This window comes from Bos grunniens, chromosome 13 (assembly GCF_055505025.1).
Source record: "Bos grunniens cultivar Pamir isolate PY7600 chromosome 13, Bosgru_T2T1.0, whole genome shotgun sequence".
Taxonomy (NCBI): Eukaryota; Metazoa; Chordata; class Mammalia; order Artiodactyla; family Bovidae; genus Bos; species Bos grunniens.
In genome coordinates, this window is record NC_141177.1 from 5824635 (window position 1) to 5850903 (window position 26269).

Below are 26269 nucleotides of genomic sequence, written 5' to 3' on the forward strand. Positions count from 1 at the left end.
CCCCCCCCCCAAAGATAAGGAGGCGAATAAGGAGGAAAAAATTCCCAGAAGCCCCCAACAAATGTCCAGATGGTGCCCATCTAAGAGGGATGTTCCTGGCTGGCTCAGGCCGTTGCTGGTTCACTCCATGGGAACAGGGGTGGGGCCATCTCCCTAAACACCTGTTTGATGCCTGAACAAAATCAGATTCCACTCGCGAGGGAGAAGCCCCCAGATGTTCTTCTCTCCTTGGTATGTGAACCGTTGACCTCCTTCTGGGTGGGGGGGTACAAGAGAGGGGAAGAAGGACATCTTATGGGTGGGGGGCATTTGGGCTGAGGCGATGGTGGTTTGCACTCAAGGGTGTGGGATGGCAGAGATAACATTTATTGAGCACCTACTGTGTAGCAGGCCCTGTGCTAAGGGATTTCATTCCCTCATCATTTAATTCAGCCCTTATAATAGTCTTATGAGGAAGGAACTGTCCTTCCCATTTTTCAGACGAGAAAACTGAGACCAAGCCTTGATCTCGTATGGTGAGAGGCTGGGCTGGAATAAATGCTAATGGCAACCGACTCCCACTGCCGCTCACTGAGGGTCCGGCACCCTGACAGGTGTGCCGCCTGGATCAGGTCACCTCCTCCTCACCTCATCCCCATTTCACCCATGAGGCATCTCGGCTAGAGGATGAGGCGCAGACCACCTGGGGTCACCCTGTTTAGCACTCGCCAAGATAAGCTGTGAACCCCGTTGCCAGAAGGCTGCCCTGTGGGGCTCCCCAAATTTGGAGAAAACCCTCCAGGGCCCGTTCCATGGCCTTTTTGGGATTATTGGCTTCACCGGCAAGTAAGCTGGATAAATAAACAAGTGGTTCAAGAAACTCCTTTTGACTCTTGATGTTCTAAATCTGCTGGAGGCCGCACGAGGGTCATCCAACTGCCTTGACAGCCGACATTAAACAGGCAAATAAATGAATCTTTAATATGATAGCAGGAAATGTTAAGTACTGTCAAGAAAAACAAACCGGTTCAAGGCAACAGACAAGGTTGGTGGGGCTGCTCGAGAACAGACAGGCAGACAGGGAGGGTTTCTCTGAGGAGATGACAACTGAGCAGGGACGGAGGGGTGAGGGGTGCAGTGAAAAGAGCCAGCTGTGCACAGATCTGAGAGGAGTGGCCAGCCAGAGGGAGGAGTGAGTGCAAAGGCCCTGAGGTGGGAGTGAGTCTGGCACACTCGTGAGGGCACAGGAGGTGGGTGTGGCTGGAGCAGAGCTAGGAGAGAGGAGGGCAGGGAGGTAACAGTGGTTGGGGGCAGGTCAAAGTCCTTACAGGACCCTGTGGGCTGAGCAATGTGGAACCATGGAGGTTCTGAGTAGGCTTCACTAGAGGATCTGACTGAGGTTCTAGAAAAGTCCTTCTGACTACTGTAAGAAGTATGCATTGCAGAGAGATGAGGGCAGAAGCCAGGAGGCCAGGGGAGAGTAACAACTCCTCCAAGGGCTATCAGTAAGATGAAACAAAACCTGCCTTAATTCACCAAGCAGTGAGTGGCAGACACAGGATTACAATCAGACCTCCTGGGTCCTACCTCCATGCTCGGCCCCACGGCCTCGGAAAACTCACATGTGGGCAGCACTCCTAGTTTGTGATTCCCTTCACTGACAAGCTCTCGTGGATTCTTCACAGCAACCTGCCAAGGTAAAGTACAACTCTGACCTCTCTGTTCCCAGACAAGGAAGTGGCTTAAAAGAGGTGAAGTTCCCCGGCCAAGGTTAGTGCTCAGTTGTGTCCAACTCTTTGTGACCCCATGGACTGTAGCCCGCCAGTCTCCTCTGTTCATGGAATTTTCCAGGCAAGAACACTGGAGTGGGTTGCCATTCCCTTCTCCAGGGGATCTTCCCAACCCAGGGATTAAACCCGGGTCTCCTGCACTGCAGGCAGATTCTTTACCGTCTGAGCCACCAGGGAAGCCAAGGTTTCCCAGATGTAAATGGGGGTGGGAGGTGTGTAGGTCCAGGCCTTCCAGCTGGGAGCCCAGTTCTTGCCAGCCCCCAAGGGGTGGTCTCCTGCAGAGCCACTGGCACCAGAGACCAGCACTCTGTGTCTGACTCTTGCGACCTCATGGACTGTAGCCCACCAGGCTCTTCTGTCCATGGGATTTCCTAGGCAAGAACACTGGAGTGTGTTGCCATTCCCTTCTCCAGGGGATCTTCCTGACCCAGGGATCGAACCCATGTCTCCTGCACTGGCAGGCGGATTCTTTACCACTGAGCCACCTGGGAAGCCCAGCCAGCACTCTAAGCACCAGGTAATGGTGACAATGGCCACCGTATTCTGAGTGTGTACTGTGCTCCGGAACAGGGGTGGACTCAGGCTCATTGGTTTGTCCATTACAATTGTGAATGGGGAACTCAGAGCCAGATGCCCTGAGCTCTTGCATCCCCTCCACCGTAGTTCAGTTCAATTCACTTCAGTCACTCATTTGAGTCGGACTCTTTGCAACCCCATGGACTGTAGCACGCCAGCCCTCCTTGTCCTTCACCAACTCCTGGAGCTTACTCAAACTCATGTCCATTGAGTCAGTGATGCCATCCAACCATCTCATCCTCGGTGGTCCCCTTCTCCTCCCGCCTTCAATCTTTCCCGGCATCAGGGTCTTTTCCAGTGAGTCAGTTCTTTGCAATCAGGTGGCCAAAGTATTATTGAAGGCAATATAGGGGCGATATAATCCAGCCCAACCCCACTGCACTTGGACCAACAGAATAGAAAACTAATTAATGGTCTCTAGCCCTTCTCACTTTCATGCATTGGAGAAGGCAATGGCAACACTCCAGTGTTCTTGCCTGGAGAATCCCAGGGAGGGGAAGCCTGGTGGGCTGCCGTCTGTGGGGTCGCACAGAGTCGGACACGACTGAAGCGACTTAGCAGCAGCAGCAGCAGCAGCCCTTCTGGGGTGGGGATGGGATGGTGGGGGGAGGGGGCGAGGGGAAGGCAGGGGGAGAGTCTTCCGTGGTGGCCGATACTTTGGTGGAGGGTGGAGGAAAGGCCCCTTCCTGCCCCTCCCACTTCTGTCTCTCCTCTCCCTCCATGGGACCCTTCATCTTAGCACTTGCCTCTCTATCCCCGCCACCCCTCCGTGCCCCCCATACTCCTTTCCTTCCTCTTCTTCAGGTCCCCCATCCCTGCTCAACAGCACCTACCCCCCACCCCCGCAGGACCCCTCCCTCCCTGTAGTCCCCCTCTCTCTCCTACATCACCCCTCCCGTCGTCCGCCTTCCCTTCCAGCTAGCATCTCCCCTCCCCGGCAGCCGCACTTTCCACAGCTCGTCCGACCAAGCCCCCTCTCCAGGGCCAGCGGGTGGGAGCCTGCTCCTGGGAGCTGAGCCCGGGAGCGATCCCACCCGCCCTGGGGACACTGGAGCGCTCGCGGGCCCCGCCCCCGGTGGGTGGGCGGGGCGTGGGCTGGGGGCGGAGTCGGCCCCGGGACCGGGTCCCCTTGGCCCCGAAGCCCCCGAGCCAGCCTCCCGCGCTCCGCCGCCTCAGCCTGGACGCCAGCCCTGCCATGTCCTGGGCCGTGGTCTTCGGCCTCCTGGCCGCGCTGCTGCTGCTGCTGCTGCTGACCCGCCGCCGCACGCGGTGAGTGCCCCCCAAGCCGGCCGGGTCCCGGCTCCCCCCACAACCCGGCCGGCCCGCGCGGCCCCAGGCTAGACAAAGGGGAGTCTCCGCTCGGGCGCGCGCCCCCCGGCTGCAGCCAGGGGGTCGCCGAGCCCGCTCAGGCCCGTGTCGGAGCCCCCTACCCCAGCTCCAGTTCCCCGGGCAGGAGGGGGTCACCTTCCCGCTGTCCCCACCATCCCCCAGGCGAGGCTGGAGGTGGGGGTCCAGGTTCCGGTCAGGGGGGCTTCTGCGCTCATCTCCTGTCCTGGGGAGAGGGCCGGGCCCAAAGTTGGGGAGACGCGCGCGGGAAGGTGCCGGGACAGGGGTCCCAGAGGGCTGATGACCCACCGCACACACTAACAGGGCTGGACCGCAAGAAGCTCAGGCCTGGCCCAGAGCTCCGCGCCAGTACCTGAGAAGGGGTTTCAGTGAGAACCCTGAGGGGTGCAGAGTGGGTGCGTGGACACGCTCCGTGTGACTCCCGGGTGGAAGAAGCCCTCTCCTGCCCTTCAGCCTCTGACTGCGTCCTGCAGCAGCTCTGCATCAGCCCCCAGCCGCGCTCTCAGCAGCGTGTGGGCAGCCTTGTTCCTCTCCCCATTACACAGATGGCAGGGTTGAGGCCAGGAAGGCAGAGGCTCTGAAGGATGCCCTCTTACCGGGCCTGGAACCACCTTCCACAGGATTCCCCGACCCAGGGGAAGGGGCTGAGTAGTCTCCGTGTTTCCTTCTGCCTGAGAAACGCACTCCTGGAAGGGGGGCTCCCTTCTGCTGAGGTCTGGTAGCCTGGCAGAGAAGGAGAACCAAATGTCTCATCTTCCTATGATTCTCCTGCTCCTTTGACAATCTGCCATTTAGGAGAAAAGTAAAATTTAAATCAAGGAGATGGCAGTTAAGTCTCTTTTTAAAAAATGTTTAAAAGATTAATTTGAACTGAACAAGGAATTACATTTGACTTAAGCATTTATCCCATTATAGATAAGACTGAAGCCCTTCTAACTACCCTCCCAACAATTCCGTACCTCTCCTGTTGATTAATTTGGGAGGAACCTTCCAGATCTTTTTAAGTACGCCTTTTATTTTACATTGGTTTTATATTACAGGAAAGTTGTACAAAGAGTTCCCAGATACCCTTCACCAAATTCCAGCTATTGTTAATGGCTTACGTTATCGTGGTACAATCATTAAAGCTAAAAAAACCAACACTGGCCTGTTAAAATTAGCCAGACTCCAACCTTTATTTGAATTTCGTCTGTTTTTCCATTAACGTCTTCTTTCTGTGCCAGGATCTCATCCAGGGTGCCTCAGTGCCTTTGGTTGTCGTATCTTCTCAGCCTCCCAGCTTTTCTCATCCACTCAGACATTTGCCCATAGAAAACTCAGGGCAGTGAAAGTGTGTTTAAATCAGTGTGTCTGAAGCTTACAGAAATTTTCTGGAAACCTTTTAGTTTAAACAGTGTTGGTTGAATTTCCAAACAATGATTTCACCCTAGTTTTCTTCAACCTCTAGACATCTTTCCAGGTGAAACTTAAAACCATACATTCAATCATTTGCCTGGAAAAATGAAAAAGAAAAAAGACCACAGATAAGTTTCCCCATGGATTATGAATTATTTTTGCTAAGTTGTCAGGCTTTTTGGAAATGCTGTAAAGAGTTGTTTTTGGACTGCACCTCTGCTGTTTTCCTCTAGAGTTTCGTTTTGACATCTGTCCATGTAGCTCTATGGACTTCCTTGATGGCTTAGCTGGTAAATCCGCCTGCAATGCAGGAGACCTGGGTTTGATCCCTGGGTTGTACAGATCCCCTGGAGAAGGGAAAGGCTATGCACTCCAGTATTCTGGCCTGGAGAATTCCATGGACTGTACAGTCCATGGGGTCGCGAAGAGTTGGACACGACTGAGTGACTTTCACATATAGCTCTATGGTGGGTATGAGGGTCACTGACAGCTGGTGGGGAGCGTTTTGTAGACCATGGGGGCAGTTGCTTGGACCCTTGGAAGACCCCACAGGGACCCCAATTGAGACCCCCAGTCTCATTTTCTTCTTCCAGCTCAGCGAGGGGGTACTCTTGTTACCCCTGTTTTACAGAGGAGGAAACTGAGACTGGGTCACCTGGATTAAAAATCTAGGCTATAAGAATTTTTAATTTTCAGAAGAAATGAATTTTCACTCTTCCCACACATTTTATTCATGATCTGAATGCCCAAAAGTCTTAAACCACATGATGTTAAGATAGTAAGAGAAGCAGCTACAATCAGAAGATTCTTCAGTTCAGTTGCTCAGTTGTGTCCGACTCTTCGTGACCCCATAAATTGGAGCACGCCAGGCCTCCCTGTCCATCACCAACTCCCAGAGTTCACCCAAACTCATGTCCATCGAGTCGGTGATGCCATCCAGCCGTCTCATCCTCTGTCGTCCCCTTCTCCTCCTGCCCTCAATCCCTCCCAGCATCAGAGTCTTTTCCAATGAGTCAACTCTTCGCATGAGGTGGCCAAAGTATTGGAGTTTCAGCTTCAGCATCAGTCCTTCCAAAGAACACCCAGGACTGATCTCCTTTAGAATGGACTGGTTGGATCTCCTTGCAGTCCAAGGGACTCTCAAGAGTCTTTTCCAACACCACAGTTCAAAAGCATCCATTCTTCGGCATTCAGCTTTCTTCACAGTCCAACTTTCACATCCATACGTGACCACTGGAAAAACCATAGCCTTGAATAGATGGAAGGAAGGACAAATAATCAAGTGTTGGAAAAGAGAGACATGAGACTGATGCTGTGTAGACAGTGATTCAAAGTTTGAGTCAAAACACTCAAGGCCATGCTTCTCCCATGGCTCATTGCTCGCTCCTGGTCAGCACCCCAGGTGAGGTCCATTACCATACCTGACAGCTGGGGCTTAGGAAGGCTAAGTGACCTCCTTATGTCTGCACGAAAGTTATACTGTACATCTAGCTGGGTCCAAAACTGTTGCTTTTCTCATTCAAAGAAAAAAAAAGCACTGCTTCAGTCAGTCTGGAAAATCCCATGGACGGAAGAACCTGGTAGGCTATAGTCCGTGGGGTTGCAAAGAGTCGGACAATTGGGCAACTTCACCTCACCTTCACCTTCAGTCCAGTCAGTTACTCTTGTCTTTACTTTTGGCCTTTAAAAAAAAAAATCAAAACATTTTTAATTATGAAAAATTTCAACTATATAGAAAAAATAAAAAGAATTGTATAGGAAACTCTTGCACCTGCCACTTGATTTGACAGTTGATAATATTTTTAATTACAAATATTATGATATCTCAACACTAAGTATTTCAGCATACATGTTAAAATTTCTTTTTTAAAAAAATAGATTTCTACTGTCTTTTTTTTTCTTTTTTTTTTTAGATGCACAACACATCTTGTGGGGTTTTAGTTCCCTCACTAGGGATCAAACCTGGGCCCTTGACAGTGAGAACAGAGTCCTAACCACTGGACTGCCAGGGAGTTCCCTAAAAGATAATTCTTTTTTTTTTTTTCAGTTTATTATTTTTTTGGCTGTGCTGGGTCTTCACTCCTGTGTGGGCTTTTCTCTAGTTTTGGTGAGCAGGGGCCACTCTCTCGCTGTGGTACACAGGCCTCTCACGTCGGTGGTTTCTCTTGTTGAGGAGCACGGGCTCTAGCAGCCGGGGGCTAGTTGCAGCTCCCAGGCTCTAGAGAGCAAGCTGAGTAGTTGTTCAATGTGGGATTTTCCTGACCCAGAGATCAAACCTGTGTCTCTTGCATTGGCAGGCGGGTTCTTTACCTTTGAGCCACGAAGGGAGCCGCCCCCTGCCCCCGCCCCCAACCCAAAAGATAATTCTTAATATCTAGTTCCCAGTCCAAATTCAAATTTCTGCCATCAAGGTAAAGATTTTTCAAACCTGGCTCAGTTACCATGAATGTTTCCCCTGGTGTGAGTGTGGAGTTAGGAGGTCTTGGGTTGGGACTTGGAAGTCTAACTCCTGGGCCCTCTGGGGCTAATGTTCTCCCTTGTGAGTATCAGAAACATCCTTTCTACTTCCCGGGCCTTAGTCTCTCCATCTGTGCTCTGAGATGGCTCGTGCAGCTGGTCTCCCATTCCGGGCCTTAGTCTCTCCATCTGTGCTCTGAGATGGCTCGTGCAGCTGGTCTCCCATGCCCCATCCCACTGCAGCAGGACGAATGCATTGGTCTTCCTCTTTGTGCTTCTGTGGCTGCTGCAGGGAGCATTGGAAGAGGTCTCCTGGGTGGGAGACCCTTTTCGCTGGCGGGGGTGGGGGGCGGGGAATCAGAGGTCATGGTGGCATCAGATAAGGGTTCTTAGAGGCACAAGGGCTGCTCTGGGCCCTTCCAGGATATAGAATTACTGGGCACAAATAACTGTCTCATTTCAACGTGCAGTAACTGGAGGTCCCCAAATGGTAGTCCATGGCTGGATTCAGACCCAGGTGGGTCTGGTGTGCACCACACAGTACAAGGGGAGAAAACTGGGGGAGTCCACACACACAGTTCCAGATTTCCTGCTTCTCCTGGAAGATCTCGTGGCAATTGCCTGGCACTCAGCAGCAGAACTCTCTCTAAACCTTGCCACAGTCCCCACCACTCCCTATTGCCTCTCCAACACGCAACTTTTCTACTTATCGCTGTGCTTGCTCTACTGTTTCTTTCTGTATTATGCTGAGAAACAGTTCTATGAATCTGTGTCCGTTGCAAAAATGGGAAAACAACAAGCTAGAGCAAGCCAGCCATGTGGTTTTTCTACACCCTGGAGGCAACGAGAGGGAAAAGTGCAGAGGGTTGGGGGAGCCCTTGGTGAGCAGCCGGCAGCCTGCAAATGAATGCTGGGGAAGGAACGGGTTAAGCAGTTTAAACAGAAGCTCAGGAGGTTCCAACTCAACTGGGCAGCAAACAGCGTCTCTGGTCCCCCATGGAATCCTCCCCGAGGCCCTGAAGGAGTTGAGACTCCTGAGCAGAGAAGCCCGGCAATCCACCTACCCACACTGCTCAGCTAAAAGAGCAGCTTCTGTTCTGGGCCATCCAGAACATGGGCTGTGTGTCAGGCGCCTGACCTGCACTAGCTCCCTGAACCCTCTTTCAAGTCCGGGAGGCAGGTGCTGCTCATTGAGCACCAACTGTGTGCTTGACTCATTCAACTGAGACATATGCATTAAGCGCCTACTATATCCCAGACAGAGAAGGAAATGGCAACCCACTCCAGTATTCCCACTGTTCTCAGGACTAGGTCTACAAGAAGTGTCCACATTCTGCACAGAAAGGATGGGATACGTCAAGGGGCCCAAAGGTGGGTGTTTTCCAGGCATGACTTCCTCCCTGATTCTCTCAAAGTTTCAAGGGAGAGAGAGACGTGACAGGACGTGGGATTGGCGGTGGGGTCTGTGAGCAAATAATGAGCAGGTTTTGAGCACCAATGAGGAACTCTTGTGGTGAGAATCAAGGCTCCCGTGAGGATCAGAAGAGCTGCCTCCGTATCTGAACCAGAAAGGGCGGGCAGTGGTCCACCGAATGGGCCGGAGCTGTGGATGAGAGAGTCAAGCCCGGCATCCCTGTCCCCCAGGGTCTGGCGGTGCCTCAAATCAGTGAGAGTGTCAGTGGGCGAGGCTAGAGACCGCAGACCCCAAAATAGAGCCTCCTCCGCCCTGCTGGCCTCTGGCTGAGTCACCCTGGAATGTGACTGGGGCCTGAGTTGGATTCCAGGCCCATGGGCTGAAGGAGCCGCTGGCACCTCAAGGGTCAGACGCCCGGGCCCCCAGCTTCCTGCCTTTGTCTGCGCCTCCTCGGGACTTTACTGGGGAAAGATGAGTGATGCCAGCAATAATAGCGGGCTCGCTGGGGAGCTCCGGTGGCAGCCTGAGTGAAAGGCATGGAAAGGAAGCCCCACCCACTCCCCAAAATAGGTCCTGGGCGAAAACCTCCTGCATCTGGGCAGGTCGCTGAAACCTCTCTGTGTCTCAGTCACTTCACCGGAAAAGTGGGGGTCCACGTGGCCACTTGGGGTGAATTGGGGCCAGGGTTGGATAAAGACTGTGGGCTCCGTAACCAGGCCTGCCTGGATTAGAGACCTAGACCCTCCACGGTGGGCCCTCGGGCAAGTGGCTTAGCCCCTTCTGGGCCTCAGTTTCATCTGCTGTAAAATGGGCTTGATAGGAATACTTCCTTCTGCAAAGAATACTGAAAGGTCGTTGCTGAACCACGAAAAGATGCTGATATCCTTGCCCTCTGGAGGAGAAGAATTCAATCTGGGGCCAGAGACGAGGCTTGATCGCTCAGAGCTTTTGTGTAATAAAGTTTTATTAAAGTACCCAGCAATTAGACCGATCGCGGAATGCAAAGTAGGAATGAGCCCAGGACAGGAAGGCATTGCCTGGAGGGTCAAATGGCAGACTCAGGATTTACGGAGTCAGCAGAAGTAGGCCCATATAGATTATCAGGCCCATCTGAAAAGTACAAAGTCAGAGCATAGAAAGAAAAGGCATAAAACGACGCCACTTGGTTCTGGTCAGGGTGCCACCTCTTAACTCGAGTGTGATGCACCCATGAATCAATTCCTGGCACTTTGACAGCAGTGGGAGAAGAAAGAATAACCTGGTAAGGGCCTTCCCAGAGGGGCCCAAGCGACTGGCCCCTAGATCCCAATGTTTTTATCAGGACCTCCGTTCCTGGCTCAGATAGAGGCTTGCTTGACTCACACTGGGTCAGGAGTCATCTCCCGGAGTTCAGTTAGTGCCTGTTGGAAAGCTGAGAGTTGAGTTACATGATTAGCTAATTCTAAAGCTTTAGGAAAACTTTTCCATTGAGCAATTTCAGGAAGTACTAATCGTCCATCCTCGGACTGTAACCATCCTTTATCAGTCATCTTTGCTCCTCTTTTCTCATATCTTTCTAATTCTTCCTCAGTGTACTGTGGTTTTTCCTGTTCACAGTACCTGTCCAGATCAAAGGCATCTGCAGCGAGGGGTTTCGTTCTGGCTTGACAGCCAGCCAGCTGATTACCTTTGGCTTCTTTACTCGCATCCCTGCTGTGCCCTTTGCAATGCATAACAGCTATTTCTTTAGGACAACATATAGCAGTTAAAAGTCTCTGGATCTCTCTGAAATGCTTAATAGGTTCTCCTGTTGCCGTTTTAAATTCTTTCTTTCCATGTTGCAGCATGAGCATGTAAAGTCAAATAAGCATACTTAGAATCAGTATATTTACCTGCTGCCCTTTGCTTAACTCTGGAGCTCAGGTCAGAGCCACAAGCTCTGCTAGCTGAGCGCTGGTTCCCTGGGGAGAGATTTTGCTTCTAAAACCTATTCAGCCATCACCACGGTGTAACCTGCTTTACACTTCCCCTCCCAAACAGAAGAACTGGCATCTGTAAATATTTCCATGTCAGGATTGTCTAACAGGATATCCATTAGATCTTCCCGAGCTGCATAAAGTTAGGAATTGGGAAAATCGTGATCAGGTGTTTCATTTTCCTTCTCAGGAAGGAAAGTGGCAGGATTTAAATTTACACAAACTTTAAGCTTAGTTACTGGTCCTTCTAACAACAATGACTGATATTTAAGAAGCCTACTGTCTCTCATCCAAGTATTAACCTTAGAATTTAAGATTCCAAAAAATAAAAATTAAAATTAAAAAAAAAAAGAATTTAAGATTCCACTCACATCATGAGAAGTCAGTACAGTAAGGTTTCGTCCATTAATTATTTTTAAAGCTTCAGGTGCTAATAAAGCCGCTGCCCCAACTACTCTTAAGCAGTGGGGCCACCCACGTGAAATTGCGTCTGCTTCTCTACTTAGATAAACAATAGGTTGCAGGTGAGGCCCTCGGGGTTGTGTCAAAATTCCCAAGGCCATACCTTTTCTTTCAGTGACAAACAAATTCTGACCCTGTGGGCAAGCTCAAAGCGGGAGCTTGCAGGAGAGCAGTCTGAAGAGCCTTAAAAGCCTTTTGAGTATCTGGAGACCAAACCAGCTTGTCGGTTTGGGCCTGCTGAGTCTCAGCTATAAGTTTATATAAAGGCCGGGCAAGTTCCCCATAACCCGGAATCCAAATGCGACAGTAGCCTGTGATTCCCCCAAATCCTCTCAATTGTCTTAAAGTCATAGGTAGGGGATGATTTAGTATAGGTTTAATCCTCTTGGGGCCTATGGCCCTAGTCCCTTCTGATACGATTAGGCCCAGATATCTAACAGATTGTTGACAGAGCTGAGCCTTTTCTCTTGATGCCTAGTAACTGCAGCCTGCCAGAAAGTTTAAGAAATCTTCTGAGGCTTGTGAACAGGCTTCCTCTGTCTCAGCACAGAGCAGAATGTCATCTACATATTGTAGTACCACTGCCTTGGAGCTTCTTATCAACCTGCCTAGGAACTGGCTCTCCCAATACCAGTGAGCCTCAGGCCGCATCAGGCATCAGCCGTTATCACCAAGCAAGGAAACCTTTGGAAAATTCATGCTGTGGTTGTTCAGTCGCTCAGTCGCATCCGACTGTTTTGCGACCACGTGGGCTGGAGCCCACCAGGATCCTCTGTTCGTGGGATTTTTCCAGGCAAGAACACTGGAGCGGGCTGCCATTTCCTTCTTCAGGGGAGTCTTCCCAGCCCAGGGATGGAACCTGCGTCTCCTGCACTGGCAGGTGGGTTCTGTACCCCTGAGGCACCAGGGAAGACCCCTTGGAGAACGCATAGGACCTGCCATATAGCCGACGCACCCAAGAGTCACATTGGTCCTGCTTCTCGGCCCCGCTCCAGCTGCCCCCGGTTGCCAGGCACCGGGCACTGTTCTGTAACCCTTCATCTTTGTCACAGCCCGATGTGGTCAGTAGTGTCAACACTCTAGTTTTACAGACGAGGAAACGGGCAGGAGAAGCTAAGTCTCGTGGCCAGCAAGAAGCAGGGCTGGTTGGAAGCCAGGAGGTGCTCAAGTCGGGCCCCTGACCTGTCCTGTCCCCTCCGAATCCCCGCTCTGGTGCAAAAGTCTCCACTCCTGTGTCCTTGGGCTCCGACCTGAGCTGGGCGGGGGCTGGTGCACACTGGACTCCTCCCACCCGTGCTCTGCCATCCTGGAAATGGAGCCTTCTGGAGATCCTGGCTCCCAGAGAGATGAGGGGTGAACAGAAGGGTCCTCCGCCGCACCCGCTTCGAGTCCCAGAGCCGCCTGCACCTTTGTGAGTCTGCTCAGTGAGGGGCTCAGGGGCAGGGTGGGGGTGGGGAGAGGAGGCGGTGGCTGGGGAGATGCTTCCTGCTGCCCTGCGCCCTCACCCCTGCTGGGGCTTCCAAACTGCCCAGACTCCAACCCTCCAGTCTAGCCAGTCTCACCATCCACCACCTGTCTCCCTGTTTGGGTTATGTTGGGGAACAGTCAGACTGAGGAGGCAAGAGGCCATGGTGGAGGAAGGTAGACTGGGATGGGGAAAAGGATGAAGGGAAGGTGGTCCCCCCTGGTCTGCTGGACAAGGCACCAAAGCCCCCTGTCCTGGGAGCGGGGAAGTCAGATGCTAGGCCTGGCTCATGAGGGACTGCAGCCTCCACTCCCACCTATGTTGATTTAGTCTCCTGACACGTCTTCCTCCTGCCTCGCTCTTGCAACCTTTTTTGGGGGGATGGGGGTGTGTTGCGTGGCATGCACCATCTTAGTATCTGAGTTCCCCGACCAGGGAACGAACCTGTGTCCCATGCAGTGAAAGTGCAGAGTCCTAATCACGGGACAGTCAGAGAATTCCCTCTTGCAACCTTTTAAAAGCATAATCACATTACTTCTTAAATCCTATTTCAAACCCTCCAGAGGGTCTCCATCACACTTGAAATAAAAGCCAGACTCTCTCCTTGGCCACTGGCCCTTCTGGTCCACAGGTCATCTCCAGTCTTTCAGCCCCACAGTCTTCTCCATTCCAGCCACATGGGCTCCTGCTGCCTTGAGAGCCTCGCCCTGTGTGCTCCTACCCCAGGGCCTTTGCACTTGCTGTCCCCTCTGCCTGTAAAGTTCACCCCTCTCTTTCTTCAGGTCTCTGGTCACATGGCACCTCCTTGGAGAAACCCTCCCTGACCACCCTCTCACTGTATCATATCACCTTCCTTTTTTATTTAATGAGATACAGTTCATCTACTATAAGATTCAGTCTTTCAAAACATGTAATGAATTATGTGTTTTTAGTATCGTTTTTAGTAGAGGTTTTTAGTATCGTCACCGATGGTGTGGCCATCACTGCTATCTAACTCCAGAGTATTTCATTTCTCCAAAAAGAAACCTGGTCCTGATGAGCTGTCTCTCCATTCCCTTCTCCCCTCAGACCCTGGAGACCACAAATCTACTTTCCCTCTCCATTGGTTTGCCTTTTCTGGACATCCCATAGAAATAGACTCACACACTGTGTGGTCTTTTGTGTCTGGCTTCTTTCGCTCAGCATGGTGGTTGCAAGGTGATTCCACATTGTTGCAGGAATCTGGACTCCACTCCTTTTCATGACTGCATAATGTTCCACGGGATGAATACACCAGGCTGTGTTTGTCTGTTCATCAGTCAGTGGGCATTTGGGTTGGGTCCACTTTGGGGCTATTATGATTAATGTTACTATGAACAATAGTGTGTGTCTTGATGTATGAATGTGGTCCACTGGAGAAGGGAATGGCAAACCACTTCAGTATTCTTGCCTTGAGAACCCCATGAACAGTATGAAAAGGCAAAATGATAGGATACTGAAAGAGAAACTCCCCAGGTCATTAGGTGCCCAATATGCTACTGGAGATCAGTGGAGAAATAAGTCCAGAAAGAATGAAGGGATGGAGCCAAAGCAAAAACAATACCCAGCTGTGGATGTGACTGGTGATAGAAGCAAGGTCTGATGCTGTAAAAAGCAATATTGCATAGGAACCTGGAATGTCAGGTCCATGAATCAAGGCAAATTGGAAGTGGTCAAACAGGAGATGGCAAGAGTGAATGTCAACATTCTAGGAATCAGCAAACTAAAATGGACTGGAATGGGTGAATTTAACTCAGATGACCATTACATCTACTACTGTGGGCAGGAATCCCTTAGAAGAAATGGAGTAGCCATCATGGTCAACAAAAGGGTCTGAAGTGCAGTACTTGGATGCAATCTCAAAAACAAAGGAATGATCTCTGTTCGTTTCCAAGGCAAACCATTCAATATCACAGTAATCCAAGTCTATGCCCCAACCAGTAACACTGAAGAAGCTGATGTTGAACGGTTCTACGAAGACCTACAAGACCTTTTAGAACTAACACTCCAAAAAGATGTCCTTTTCATTATAGGGGACTGGAATGCAAAAGTCGGAAGTCAAGAAACACCTGGAGTAACAGGCAAATTTGGCCTTGGAATACGGAATGAAGCAGGGCAAAGGCTAATAGTTTTGCCAAGAGAACGCACTGGTCATAGCAAACACCCTCTTCCAACAACACAAGAGAAGACTCTATACATGGACATCACCAGATGGTCAACACCGAAATCAGATTGATTATATTCTTTGCAGCTCTATATATGGAAAAGCTCTATACAGTCAGCAAAAACAAGACCAGGAGCTGACTGTGGCTCAGATCAGGAACTCCTTATTGCCAAATTCAGACTTAAATTGAAGAAAGTAGGGAAAACCACTAGACCATTCAGGTATGACCTAAATCAAATTCCTTATAATTATACAGTAGAAGTGAGAAATAGATTTAAGGGACTAGATCTGATAGATAGTGTGCCTGATGAGCTATGGAATGTGGTTCGTGACATTGTACAGGAGACAGGGATCAAGACCATCCCCATGGAAAAGAAATGCAAAAAAGCAAAATGGCTGTCTGGGGAGGCCTTACAAATAGCTGTGAAAAGAAGAGAAGCAAAAAGCAAAGGAGAAAAGGAAAGATATAAACATATGAATGCAGAGTTCCAAAGAATAGCAAGAAGAAATAAGAAAGCCTTCTTCAGCGATCAATGCAAAGAAATAGAGGAAAACAACAGAATGGGAAAGACTAGAGATCTCTTCAAGAAAATTAGAGATACCAAGGGAACATTTCATGCAAAGATGGGCTCGATAAAGGACAGAAATGGTATGGACCTAACACAAGCAGAAGATATTAAGAAGAGGTGGCAAGAATACACAGAAGAACTGTACAAAAAAGATCTTCACGACCAAGATAATCACGATGGTGTGATCACTGACCTAGAGCCAGACATCCTGGAATGTGAAGTCAAGTGGGCCTTAGAAAGCATCACTATGAACAAAGCTAGTGGAGGTGATGGAATTCCAGTTGAGCTCTTTCAAATCCTGAAAGATGATGCTGTGAAAGTGCTGCACTCAATATGCCAGCAAATTTGGAAAACTCAGCAGTGGCCACAGGACTGGAAAAGGTCAGTGTTCATTCCAATCCCAAAGAAAGGCAATGCCAAAGAATGCTCAAACTACCACACAATTGCACTCATCTCACACTCTAGTAAAGTAATGCTCAAAATTCTCCAAGCCAGGCTTCAGCAATATGTGAACCGTGAACTTCCAGATGTTCAAGCTGGTTTTAGAAAAGGCAGAGGAACCAGAGATCAAATTGCCAACATCCATCTGCTGGATCATCGAAAAAGCAAGAAAGTTCCAGAAAAACATCTATTTCTGCTTTATTGACTATGCCAAAGCCTTTGACTGTGTGGATCACAATAAACTGTGGAAAATTCTTCAAGAGATGGGAATACCAGACCACCTGACCTGCCCCTTGAGAAACCTATATGCAGGTCAGGAAGCAACAGTTAGAACTGGACATGGAACAACAGACTGGTTCCAAATAGGAAAAGGAGTACGTCAAGGCTGTATATTGTCACCCTGCTTATTTAACTTATATGCAGAGTACATCATGAGAAATGCTGGGCTGGAGGAAGCACAAGCTGGAATCAAGATTGCCGGGAGAAATATCAATAACCTCAGATACGCAGATGACACCACCCTTATGGCAGAAAGTGAAGAGGAACTCAAAAGCCTCTTGATGAAAGTGAAAGAGGAGAGTGAAAAAGGCTTAAAGCTCAACATTCAGAAAACGAAGATCATGGCATCCGGTCCCGTCACTTCATGGGAAATAGATAGGGAAACAGTGGAAACAGTGGCTGACTTTATATTTTGGGGCTCCAAAATCACTGCAGATGGTGACTGCAGCCATGAAATTAAAAGATGCTTGCTCCTTGGAAGAAAAGTTATGACCAACCTAGATAGCATATTGAAAGGCAGAGACATTGCTTTGCCAACAAAGGTCCATCTAGTCAAGGCTGTGGTTTTTCCAGTGGTCATGTATGGATGTGAGAGTTGGACTGTGAAGAAAGCTGAGCGCCAAAGAATTGATGCTTTTGAACTGTGGTGTTGGAGAAGACTCTTGAGAGTCCCTTGGACTGCAAGGAGATCCAACCAGTCCATTCTGAAGGAGATCAGCCCTGGGATTTCTTTGGAAGGAATGATGCTAAAGCTGAAACTCCAGTACTTTGGCCACCTCATGCGAAGAGTTGACTCATTGGAAAAGACTCTGATGCTGGGAGGGATTGGGGGCAGGAGGAGAAGGGGACGACCGAGGATGAGATGGCTGGATGGCATCACCGACTTGATGGACATGCGTTTGAGTGAACTCCAGGAGTTGGTGATGGACAGGGAGGCCTGGCGTGCTGCGATTCATGGGGTCGCAAAGAGTCGGACACGACTGAGCAACTGAACTGCACCGACTGATGTGTGCACATGTGTGTTCGATTATTTGGATCTGTTGCTGGGTCGTATAGTCACTCTTCCTTTCAAGAAACTGCCAGTTTAGTTTCTGGAGCAGCTGCACCATTGTACATTCGCACCAGAAATACATGAGGATTCAATCCATTTCTCCACATTCTTGCCAGCCCTTATTTCCCTTTTTCTGTTTTATAACGATGGCCTCTTAGTGGACTTGAAGTGGTGCTACATGTTGTTTTGATTTGCATTCCCCAGTGATTCATGATGTAGGGCGTTTTTTTCATGTGCTTACTGACCATTTGTGTATCTTCCTTGGAGAACTGTCTATGCAGATTCCTCTGTGTATTTTTAAATCGGGTTATTCGTTTTGCTCATTGCCATGCTCTCCAACCTCATCCTCTCTTGGTGGACATGACAGGAAGTGTGAGATGACCAGGACCCTGGTCCTTGCTGGCTCACACAGAGAGCTCTGTATCCTTATACACCTGCAGGGAGGTGACCACCTTGATTGGACCCCCTGATATGTTGCAACATCAAATGGTTCCCCAGCTTCTACTCTCAGACCCCTGTGGTCAGTTCCCTACTCAGCAGTAAAAGGAGCCTTGTAAAAACCTGAGCAAATCCTATCCCTCCTCTGCTCCCACCTCAGAGAAAAAGCTAAAGACCCAAGCGTTGCCTCCAAGACCGCATTTGGTCTGGCCTCTGTTACCACCCTGGCTCAGCTTCCGCTATTTCTTGCTGCTGCCAATCCAGCCACACTGGCCCCCTCACCGTTCTTCGAACACACCAGGCGTGGTCCAACCTCAGGGCCTTTGCACTTGCTCTGTCTGCCTGGGAGCTCTCCGTTTAGCCCTCCGTGTGGCTCCCTCCCTCTCTGCCTTCAAGTCTTTGATTAACTGTCTCCTCAGGGAGGCCTTGTTCTTGTTCAGCCACTAGATCACGTCCACTCTTTGTGACCCCATGGACTGCGGCACGCCAGGCTTCCCAAGGTCTCTGCCTCGCGCTCTTTATCTTCTTCTGGGCTTTACCCAATGGTGACAAGTGCCGTGACTTCTGCAGGCGACCTGGCGAGCCTCCCCTGGACCTGGGCAGTATCCCCTGGCTGGGCCACGCCTTGGAGTTTGGAAAAGATGCTGCCGGCTTCCTCACTAGGATGAAGGAGAAGCATGGGGACATCTTTACTGTAAGTGCCTCTTGGGAAAGAAGGGGATGAGCAACTGGACCAGGCGTACCTGCTGTTTACTGATTTCTTCAATATCCATCCATATGCTAACTGTCCAGTGGGCCAGCCAACCTTCTGTATGCCTATCCAACTGTACTCCAACACTCACCTAACACACATCCCTTCATTACCCCTCCAGCATCTTCCCAACACCCCGCTGTGCATTCAAGATCTATCAAATGCATGCACATTCATCTAACTGACCTCTATCCATTCATTCAACTTCTATCACATATCCACCCATCCAGCATCTTATCCTTTGTGTCTCTGCCCAGTATCTAAGCAGCCTTCTTCCTTCTTAGTATCTATCTAGTATTCATTTGTGTATTCCGTTTCCATCAAGCCTCTATCCACCTTTCTAAATACCTATCCATTATCTGTCTGTTCATTTATTTGTCATCCAATCCTCCGTCTACTCACATTTATCTGGTGTTCTTACACTCATGGACCCAGCATCCCTCCACCCGTCATCCGCAGATTCAGTTTCGAGCAGCTTCCATTCTCCTACTTACCTGCCCATGTGGCCATTCATCCGCCACCGCCACCCAGCATTCGGTTATCCATCCTCTCAACATCCAGTGTCTGTCCACTTTGTACACGTATATGTATGTCTGTCTCCATCCACCACTTCAGTATCCTGACAGTCAGCTGATCCATCCACTTCCATGTATCCTTCTAACTTTCATCTATCCAACATTTTCCTTTCAGTCTGTTGACCCAATGTCCACTTAGCACCCTGCCATCCATGAACCCAACATTCATTTATACACTTCGTTTGCAACCAACTTGTAGCCACCCATCCATCCATCTTTCCATCCAGTGTATATTCAGTGATCTGTCCTTCCACTTATCCACCCATCTAACTATCCATCCAGAAGCATTTTTTTCTTGGGTATTGGGCCTGCCTTTTATAAGAGTTTGATTAACATGACGCATGGACCACATTTTGAAAACAGGGCCAAGACAATGGGTTGTTACAGTTGTGACACCCTCCACCGACATCTGAGGGGAAATACCCTTACCTTTGTTGACTACAGGATCACAGTTCTCCAGTTTCCTTCCCATCTTGAGTAGTGTGTTATATACAGAGTTCAGCCTCCCGAAGAAGTAGATAGTACTTTCACATCCACTAGCATTTACCCAACAATATCCTTCCTTCCTTCCATCCATGCACACACACACACACACACATACCTGTAATGGACCCACTACCATTTATCCACCAACATTCTTTAATCCCTCCATCCATCCATGTATTCATCTACCCAGTTCATCCATCCGTCCATCACTCCTTCTATCCTTCCATTCATTAGCCCATTCATCCATCCATACATTCACCCACATGAACCTATAATGTATCCACCAGCATTTATCTACCAACATCCATCCATCCATCCTTCCATCCATCCATCCAGTCCATCCACCTGTGATGCACACAGGTCCATCTGCTGCCTTCTGTAGACAGACTGTCTCCTGGCTGCTGGAAATACAACAACCAAGACAACCAAGGCAGATGCTTACACGTGAGGTAGTTAAGAGCATAAACTTTAGTGCAAAAAAGTGCTGAATCCCAGTCCCAGCTCTGCCACTTCTCAGCTGTGTCATCTTGGGCACAATTTGTGCCCTCTCTAAGCCTCACATGTCAGCTTTAAGTGGGTAAATGATAGTCCCTGCCTCCCAGCGTGGTCATGAGGGGTAGATGAAGGGACCTTGTCTGTAACATACTTGGTGGGGCCAGTGCCTGGCACAGGGAAACCCTCGGCCCCTGAGAACCGATGTTGCGCACGGCTGTGCTCCTCGCTCCATCCCCGCCCGCTCCCCAGGTGCTGGTGGGCGGCAGGCACGTCACGGTCCTCCTGGATCCCCACTCCTACGACGCGGTGGTGTGGGAGCCCCGCAGCAGGCTGGACTTCCACGCCTACGCCGTCTTCCTCATGGAGAGGATTTTCGACGTGCAGCTTCCGCATTATAACCCCGGTGATGAAAAGTCCAAGATGAAACCGTGAGTGGCTGCAGATGGCACCCGATGGGTGGGCCCGGGTGGTCAGTCAGCTTCTACCTGTGTGGTTCAAGTCCTGCATGGGCTGAACCGGTCTCCACAACAGGTGTCCAGTAAAGATTTTTCATTTTGGACTTCCCTGGTGGTCCAGTGGTTAAGACTCCTTGCCGGAATGCAGGGGACATGGGTTCAATCCCTGGTTGGGGAAGATCCCACATGCCTTGTGGTGTGACCAAAAAAAAAAAAAAAAAGATGTTTTGTTTTGAGAAAACAAAAACAAAGCAAAAAACAAAATGCAGGGAATTGAAGAAGAATTCTTTCCTTTTCAAGAGGCAGGGCTGATTTTTAGTAGAAGACTGGGGTTGGTGTCAGCCAGACCTGGATTCAAATCCCAGCTTTCCCACTGCTTATCTTTGTGACTTTGGGCAAGTCACCCACCCTCTCTGAGCCTCTGTTTCTGCATCCGTCAAATGGAAGTAGTAGGGTGATTAATGTTTTTGAGTCCATACTCTGTGCTGGGCATCATATGATCTCATGAGTCTTCCTAGCAATTCTGAAGGGTAACTTATGGCCCCATTTTATAGATGAGGACACCAGGGCTCAGAGAAGAGAAGCGACTTGCCTGAGGTCACACAGCAGGTCCCGAAACATAAAGGATGTTCACATCGACAAAAGGACCTGTGAGCACATCTACTGTCTTCACTCACATGCTGGTCATTGTCTTAGATTCACAAGCACAGAATGACACCAACTTCCCTTTGAAAATGAAAGTGAAGTCGCTCAGTCGTGTCCGACTCTTTGTGACCCCATGGACTGTAGCCTACCAGGTTCCTCCGTCCATGGGATTTTCCAGGCAAGAGTACTGGAGTGGGTTGACATTTCCTTCTCCAGGGGATCTTCCCAACCCAGAGATCGAACCCAGGTCTCCCACATTATAGGCAGATGCTTTGCCCTCTGAGCCACCAGGGAAGTCTGGTGGCTTCCCTTTGATAGGCACGTGTTCATATCTGTGCAACAGCCTTAGAGGTAGGTATTTTTTTATCCATATTTTACAGATGAGAAAACTGAGGGTCAGAGAAGTGACAGGACATACCCAAGGTCAGCTACTAGCAAGTGGCAGAGCTGGGATTTGAACCCGGGTCTGCTGTGTCCACAGCCCATTCTCCTCCCCACAAGATACTGAGGAGAAAAGACTGCATCTGCGCCTAAAGAGTGCATGCGGCCTGGCGGTCATCTTTAGACAGAGTCACCTCCTGGAGTCAGGAAAAGCATCTAGGGGTCTGGGTTTTGCAGGACTGCTAAAGCTGAGGAGAGGCCAGCATCGTAAGGTGAATATTGATGAGAGGCAGTACTCTGTCTGACCTTGGCTTTGTGGAGCAGATTTTAGGAGTATTCCTGAGCCTGAGTGTCCTGGATCCCGCTATTCCAATGGTCCCATTAGCAACAAGAGTCCACAGTTAGTTCACCGCATGCTATCCCCTGACCCAGGGAAGATCCCAGTTTCCTCCAGCGTCTGCTCCCAGGAGCTTCTGGGCTTTTCTTGCAAGCTGGCATGAGGTCCTCTGGGCATGGCTGCTGCCTCTGTTGATGACCACAGTCCCCACTGAGGACTCCCGCTTGGAGTCGAAGTATCAGTGTTGATCACTGAGCCAGCAGCTCCCAGGTACCGAGCACTGTGTTAAGCCCTTTAACATATTGTCTCACGTGGGTCATGTCTATTGTTTTTCCAGTAATGAAACATTCAAAAGCTTTTATTATCTGGAAGTTCACAAAACCTCCCTGGAAGTCTTCCCATCTTGAATTCTCAAAAAAACCAGGGGCTTGCGCTATCTAAAGGGATCTATCCTATTTCCAAACAGCAGGGGGCGACAGAGAGCTGGAGCGCCTGATTGCGACACTAGTACTGTTCTTGTTGTTGCCACCAGGTGGCGCTGTTGAACGTCGGCTCTGCACCACCCCGTGGACTCTTCACTAGACGCAGTGGTATCCTTTGTGGTTTAGGTTCTTGCAAACTGTAGAGGGGCCTTAAACTTAGACAGAAGACCTCATCTTTCCCAGCTTCTAATCACATGCTCAGTCATGGCTCAATGTTGAATGTTGTGGAGGCTCAGTACAGAGAGGCTTCTAGCTTCAGCCACACGTTCTCCCAGAACTGGTCCTCTCTGCAGAATCCTAGGTACATAAATAATAAGACCAGATCACCAGCCATATTGCCTTGCTCTGCATGTAGCCTTCACTCGGAGTCATGACTTATCAGCAGTCCTTGGTTGGGGACACTTTATCCAAACAGATCTCCCTAACTTTGAACCTCAAGGAGAAATGGTTGGTTTCTTAGTTATATCTCTTCTGTAAGTCTATGGGTTCCTTATCTAAGCAAGGACGACTATCATGATTAAGCATTCAGACTCTGGAGTTGGGCAGATCAGGGTTTCAGTCTCAGCTCTATCACTTACTGTCTGGGTGACCTTGGACAAGTTACTGTCTTCTCTGTCCCTCAGTCTCTCCATCTGTAAAATGGGTATCATAATAGGAACTGCTATCCCTGGTGTGGTCAAAAGATGAAGTGAGATCGTTGTGTTTGGCACAATAAATAATAACTGTTGCCGTTGTTGGCAGTGATAGAAATAATAATATCATTCTGTTTCCAAAGAGGAGCGGGAGCCCCGGGACTCTGAGGTCTGGGGAAGGAGGTGCTTGTGTGCATATATGTATATTTTTGGAAGCTGCACTCTCACTCCTTTGCTCCTTGCCCCAGGACTCTCCTCCACAAAGAGCTGCAGGCGCTCACGGATGCCATGTATACCAACCTCCGCACTGTCCTGCTGGGTGACACCGTGGAAGCGGGCAGTGGCTGGCACGAAATGGGGCTCCTCGAGTTCTCCTACAGCTTCCTGCTCAGGTGAGCCCCGCACTCTGGAGCGCCGTGAAGAGTGGCCAAGGGCACCAAGAGGACTTTATGGGTGCAGAAGCAGTTTGGGATGCTCCAAAGCCAAGGCTGCAAGATGCCATTCTGTACCTGGGACTCCGAGTGGTCACCTGGTCCTCAGCCTATGGGTCGTAAAGGAGACACAGGCCAGGAAAGGGGCCTTGCTGGTCACCCAGATGCTTGGCAAAGACAGCCAGTGTGACTGGAGCCTAATGAGCTGAGGAGATGGGGCAAGGCAATGAGGATGAAGTTGGCAGAAACCAGGTCTCACAGAACCTCAAAGCTATGGAATTTATTCCAAGTAAGATGAGTGACGTTGGGGTGTAAGCAGGGGACGTGACACTACTGGATGTAGAACTGTATTTTGAATATTTGTCTATTTCTCTGGCTGTGTTGGTCTTGGCTGTGCACGTGGGCTCGTCATCGTGATGTGCCGGCTCAGTAGCCCCATGGCACGTCAGATCTCAGTTCCCCAACCAGGGAGCAAACCCGTGTCCCCTGCACTGGAAGGTGGGCTCTTAACCACTGGACCACCAGTGAAGTCCTGGACTTAGAGCTTTAAAAGCTCTCTTTGTCTGCTGGATGGAGACTGGATCATAGCTCGGGTGGGTCACAACACGAGAGAGGCCGGGGGACCTGTTAGAAGGCTGCTGTAGCTGCCCAGGTAGAGAGGATGGTGCTCTGGACCAGGCCGTGGGGAGAACTGGGACAGCTTTGGGCTTCCCTGGTAGCTCAGTTGGTAAAGGACCTGCCTACAATGCAGGAGACCCTGGTTCAATTCCTGGGTTGAGAAGATCCGCTGGAGAAGGGATAGGCTACCCACTCCAGTATTCTTAGGCTTCCCCTGTGGCTCAGCTGGTAAAGAATCCACCTGCAATGTGGGAGACCTGGGTTCAATCCCTGGGTTGGGAAGATCCCCTGGAGAAGAGAAAGGCTACCTACTCCGGTATCCTGGACTGGAGAATTCCAGGGACTGTATAGGGTCACAAAGAGTCGGACACGACTGAGCGACTTTCACTTTCACTTCACTCTGGGGGATGAGGTTGATGGGACCTGCTGAAGGACGTGATGGCCCGGTGGATAGAGGAACATGGCCACAGGTAGTGAGGAAAAGAGATTCAGTAAGGACAGTGTATTGATTTTTGGTGGCACCATTAATAACCAGCACCTCATAAAAGCAAGACATTTCAACCGCTCGAAAAAATTACAGCAACACAGTTTCAGAATAAAGGACAGGCATTTGCTGACACATATGAGTACCCTGGGACATTTATGACACATGTGTACATGTAGGATCAGTGGGTGCTAATCATTTAATCTGCACAATAGCTCTATGAAGCAGGTGCCTCAGAAACCCCATTTGATGGATGAGAAAACTAAGGCCTGGAGAACCTAGGTCATTTGCCCAGAGTCTCACAGTTGGGACCCTGGGGGGGCTGGCTGCAGAGCCTACACCCTCAAGCATGACCCTTGCTGGGTTCATTTTTTCTCATTTCACCCTGGACTGGCGCAGATACCTTCAAGGGCTATGACTGGTCTGGGTGATGCTGGTCTGGTCCACCCTGTCATCGTATGGTGGGGAGACTGAGGTCCAGAGAGGCCCCCCAAAACAAGATCACAGTGGGGAGCCCCCAGATCTCCTAGTTCCTGCCATCCTGTATGCTTGTGAGGGCAGAGAAGTCAGAGGAGAAGCTGAGGCTCTGGGGGAGGTAGGGGACACATGGTGGCAGCTCGGTCTATTTCAGTTCAGTTCAGTTCAGTCGCTCAGTCGTGTCCGACTCTTTGTGACCCCATGAATCGCAGCACGCCAGGCCTCCCTGTCCATCACCAACTGCTGGAGTCTACCCAAACCCAAGTCCATTGAGTCAGTGATGCCATCCAACCATCTCATCCTCTGTCATCCCCTTCTCCTCCTGCCCTCAATCTTGCCCAGCATCAGGGTCTTTTCCAATGAGTCAGCTCTTCGCATCAGGTGGCTAAAGTATTGGAGTTTCAGCTTCAACATCAGTCCTTCCAATGAACACCCAGGACTGATCTCCTTTATGATGGACTGGTTGGATCTCCTTGCAGTCCAAGGGACTCTCAAGAGTCTTTTGTTTAGGTCCATGGTAAGAGCAGGCTCAGTGCTGGGGGCAGGTGTAAGTGGATTCCTGTGTCTTCAAGGCCTGAGCCCTGGCTGCAGCTCCTGACTCCCGGCTTGGCAGCAGCTTCCGGCCTTTTTGTCACCATCTGCAGCCCCTGAAATACAGAGGCAGTGGGTGAGCCGGACGACAGGTGTGCTGATGGGGAGGCGCGTCTTCACGGAGCCCAGCTCTCGGGATCCCGCCCGTCCTGTGTGTGCCCCAGCCCCCCTCAGTCCCATCCAGAGTTCTGACTTTGATTCCTCCGGGGTCACCTCACCACCCTCCTTGCTGAACAGGCCAGGCACGCTCCCGCCTCAAGGCCTTTGCAGTTTCCGTTCCCTTGCCCAAGAATGCTGTTCTCTACATGTCTGCACGGCTCCCACCTCCCTTCATTCAAGTCTTGTCTCAAGGGTCACCTCCTCAGGGAGGCCTTTCCCGACCCCTCATTTACTGTGATGTCCCTGGGGTTTCCCAGGTGGCTCAGTGATAAAGAGTCCACCTGCCAATGCAGGAGACGTGGATTTGATCCCTGGGTCGGGAAGATTCCCTGGAGGAGGAATTGGTAACCCTCTCCAGAATTCCTGCCTGAAAAATCCCATGGCCTGAGGAGCCTGGGGGGCTACAGTCCAGGGGGTGGCAAATAGTCGGACATGAGCGAGGGAGTGAGCACACAGACCTCTTATTCCCA

At 50.2% G+C, this 26269-nt stretch overlaps 1 protein-coding gene across 3 annotated transcripts in view; it reads left to right on the top strand.

Moving 5' to 3' along the window:
- The first annotated feature begins 867 nt into the window (after window positions 1-867).
- The window catches only part of PTGIS (prostaglandin I2 synthase), a 52219-nt gene continuing 26817 nt past the window's right edge, over window positions 868-26269 (top strand). The window contains exons 1-5 of one of the 3 annotated variants that reach the window (XM_086331444.1): window positions 868-1024; window positions 1523-1676; window positions 18371-18494; window positions 20357-20535; window positions 23288-23431. In XM_086331444.1, the coding sequence (XP_086187570.1) occupies window positions 18465-18494; window positions 20357-20535; window positions 23288-23431 (353 nt within the window). In that variant the 5' untranslated portion in view covers window positions 868-1024; window positions 1523-1676; window positions 18371-18464. Of the gene's footprint in view, window positions 1025-1432; window positions 1677-3504; window positions 3615-18370; window positions 18495-20356; window positions 20536-23287; window positions 23432-26269 lie in introns of those variants that run through there. The other 2 variants (XM_086331443.1, XM_086331442.1) reach the window with 2 other exon arrangements.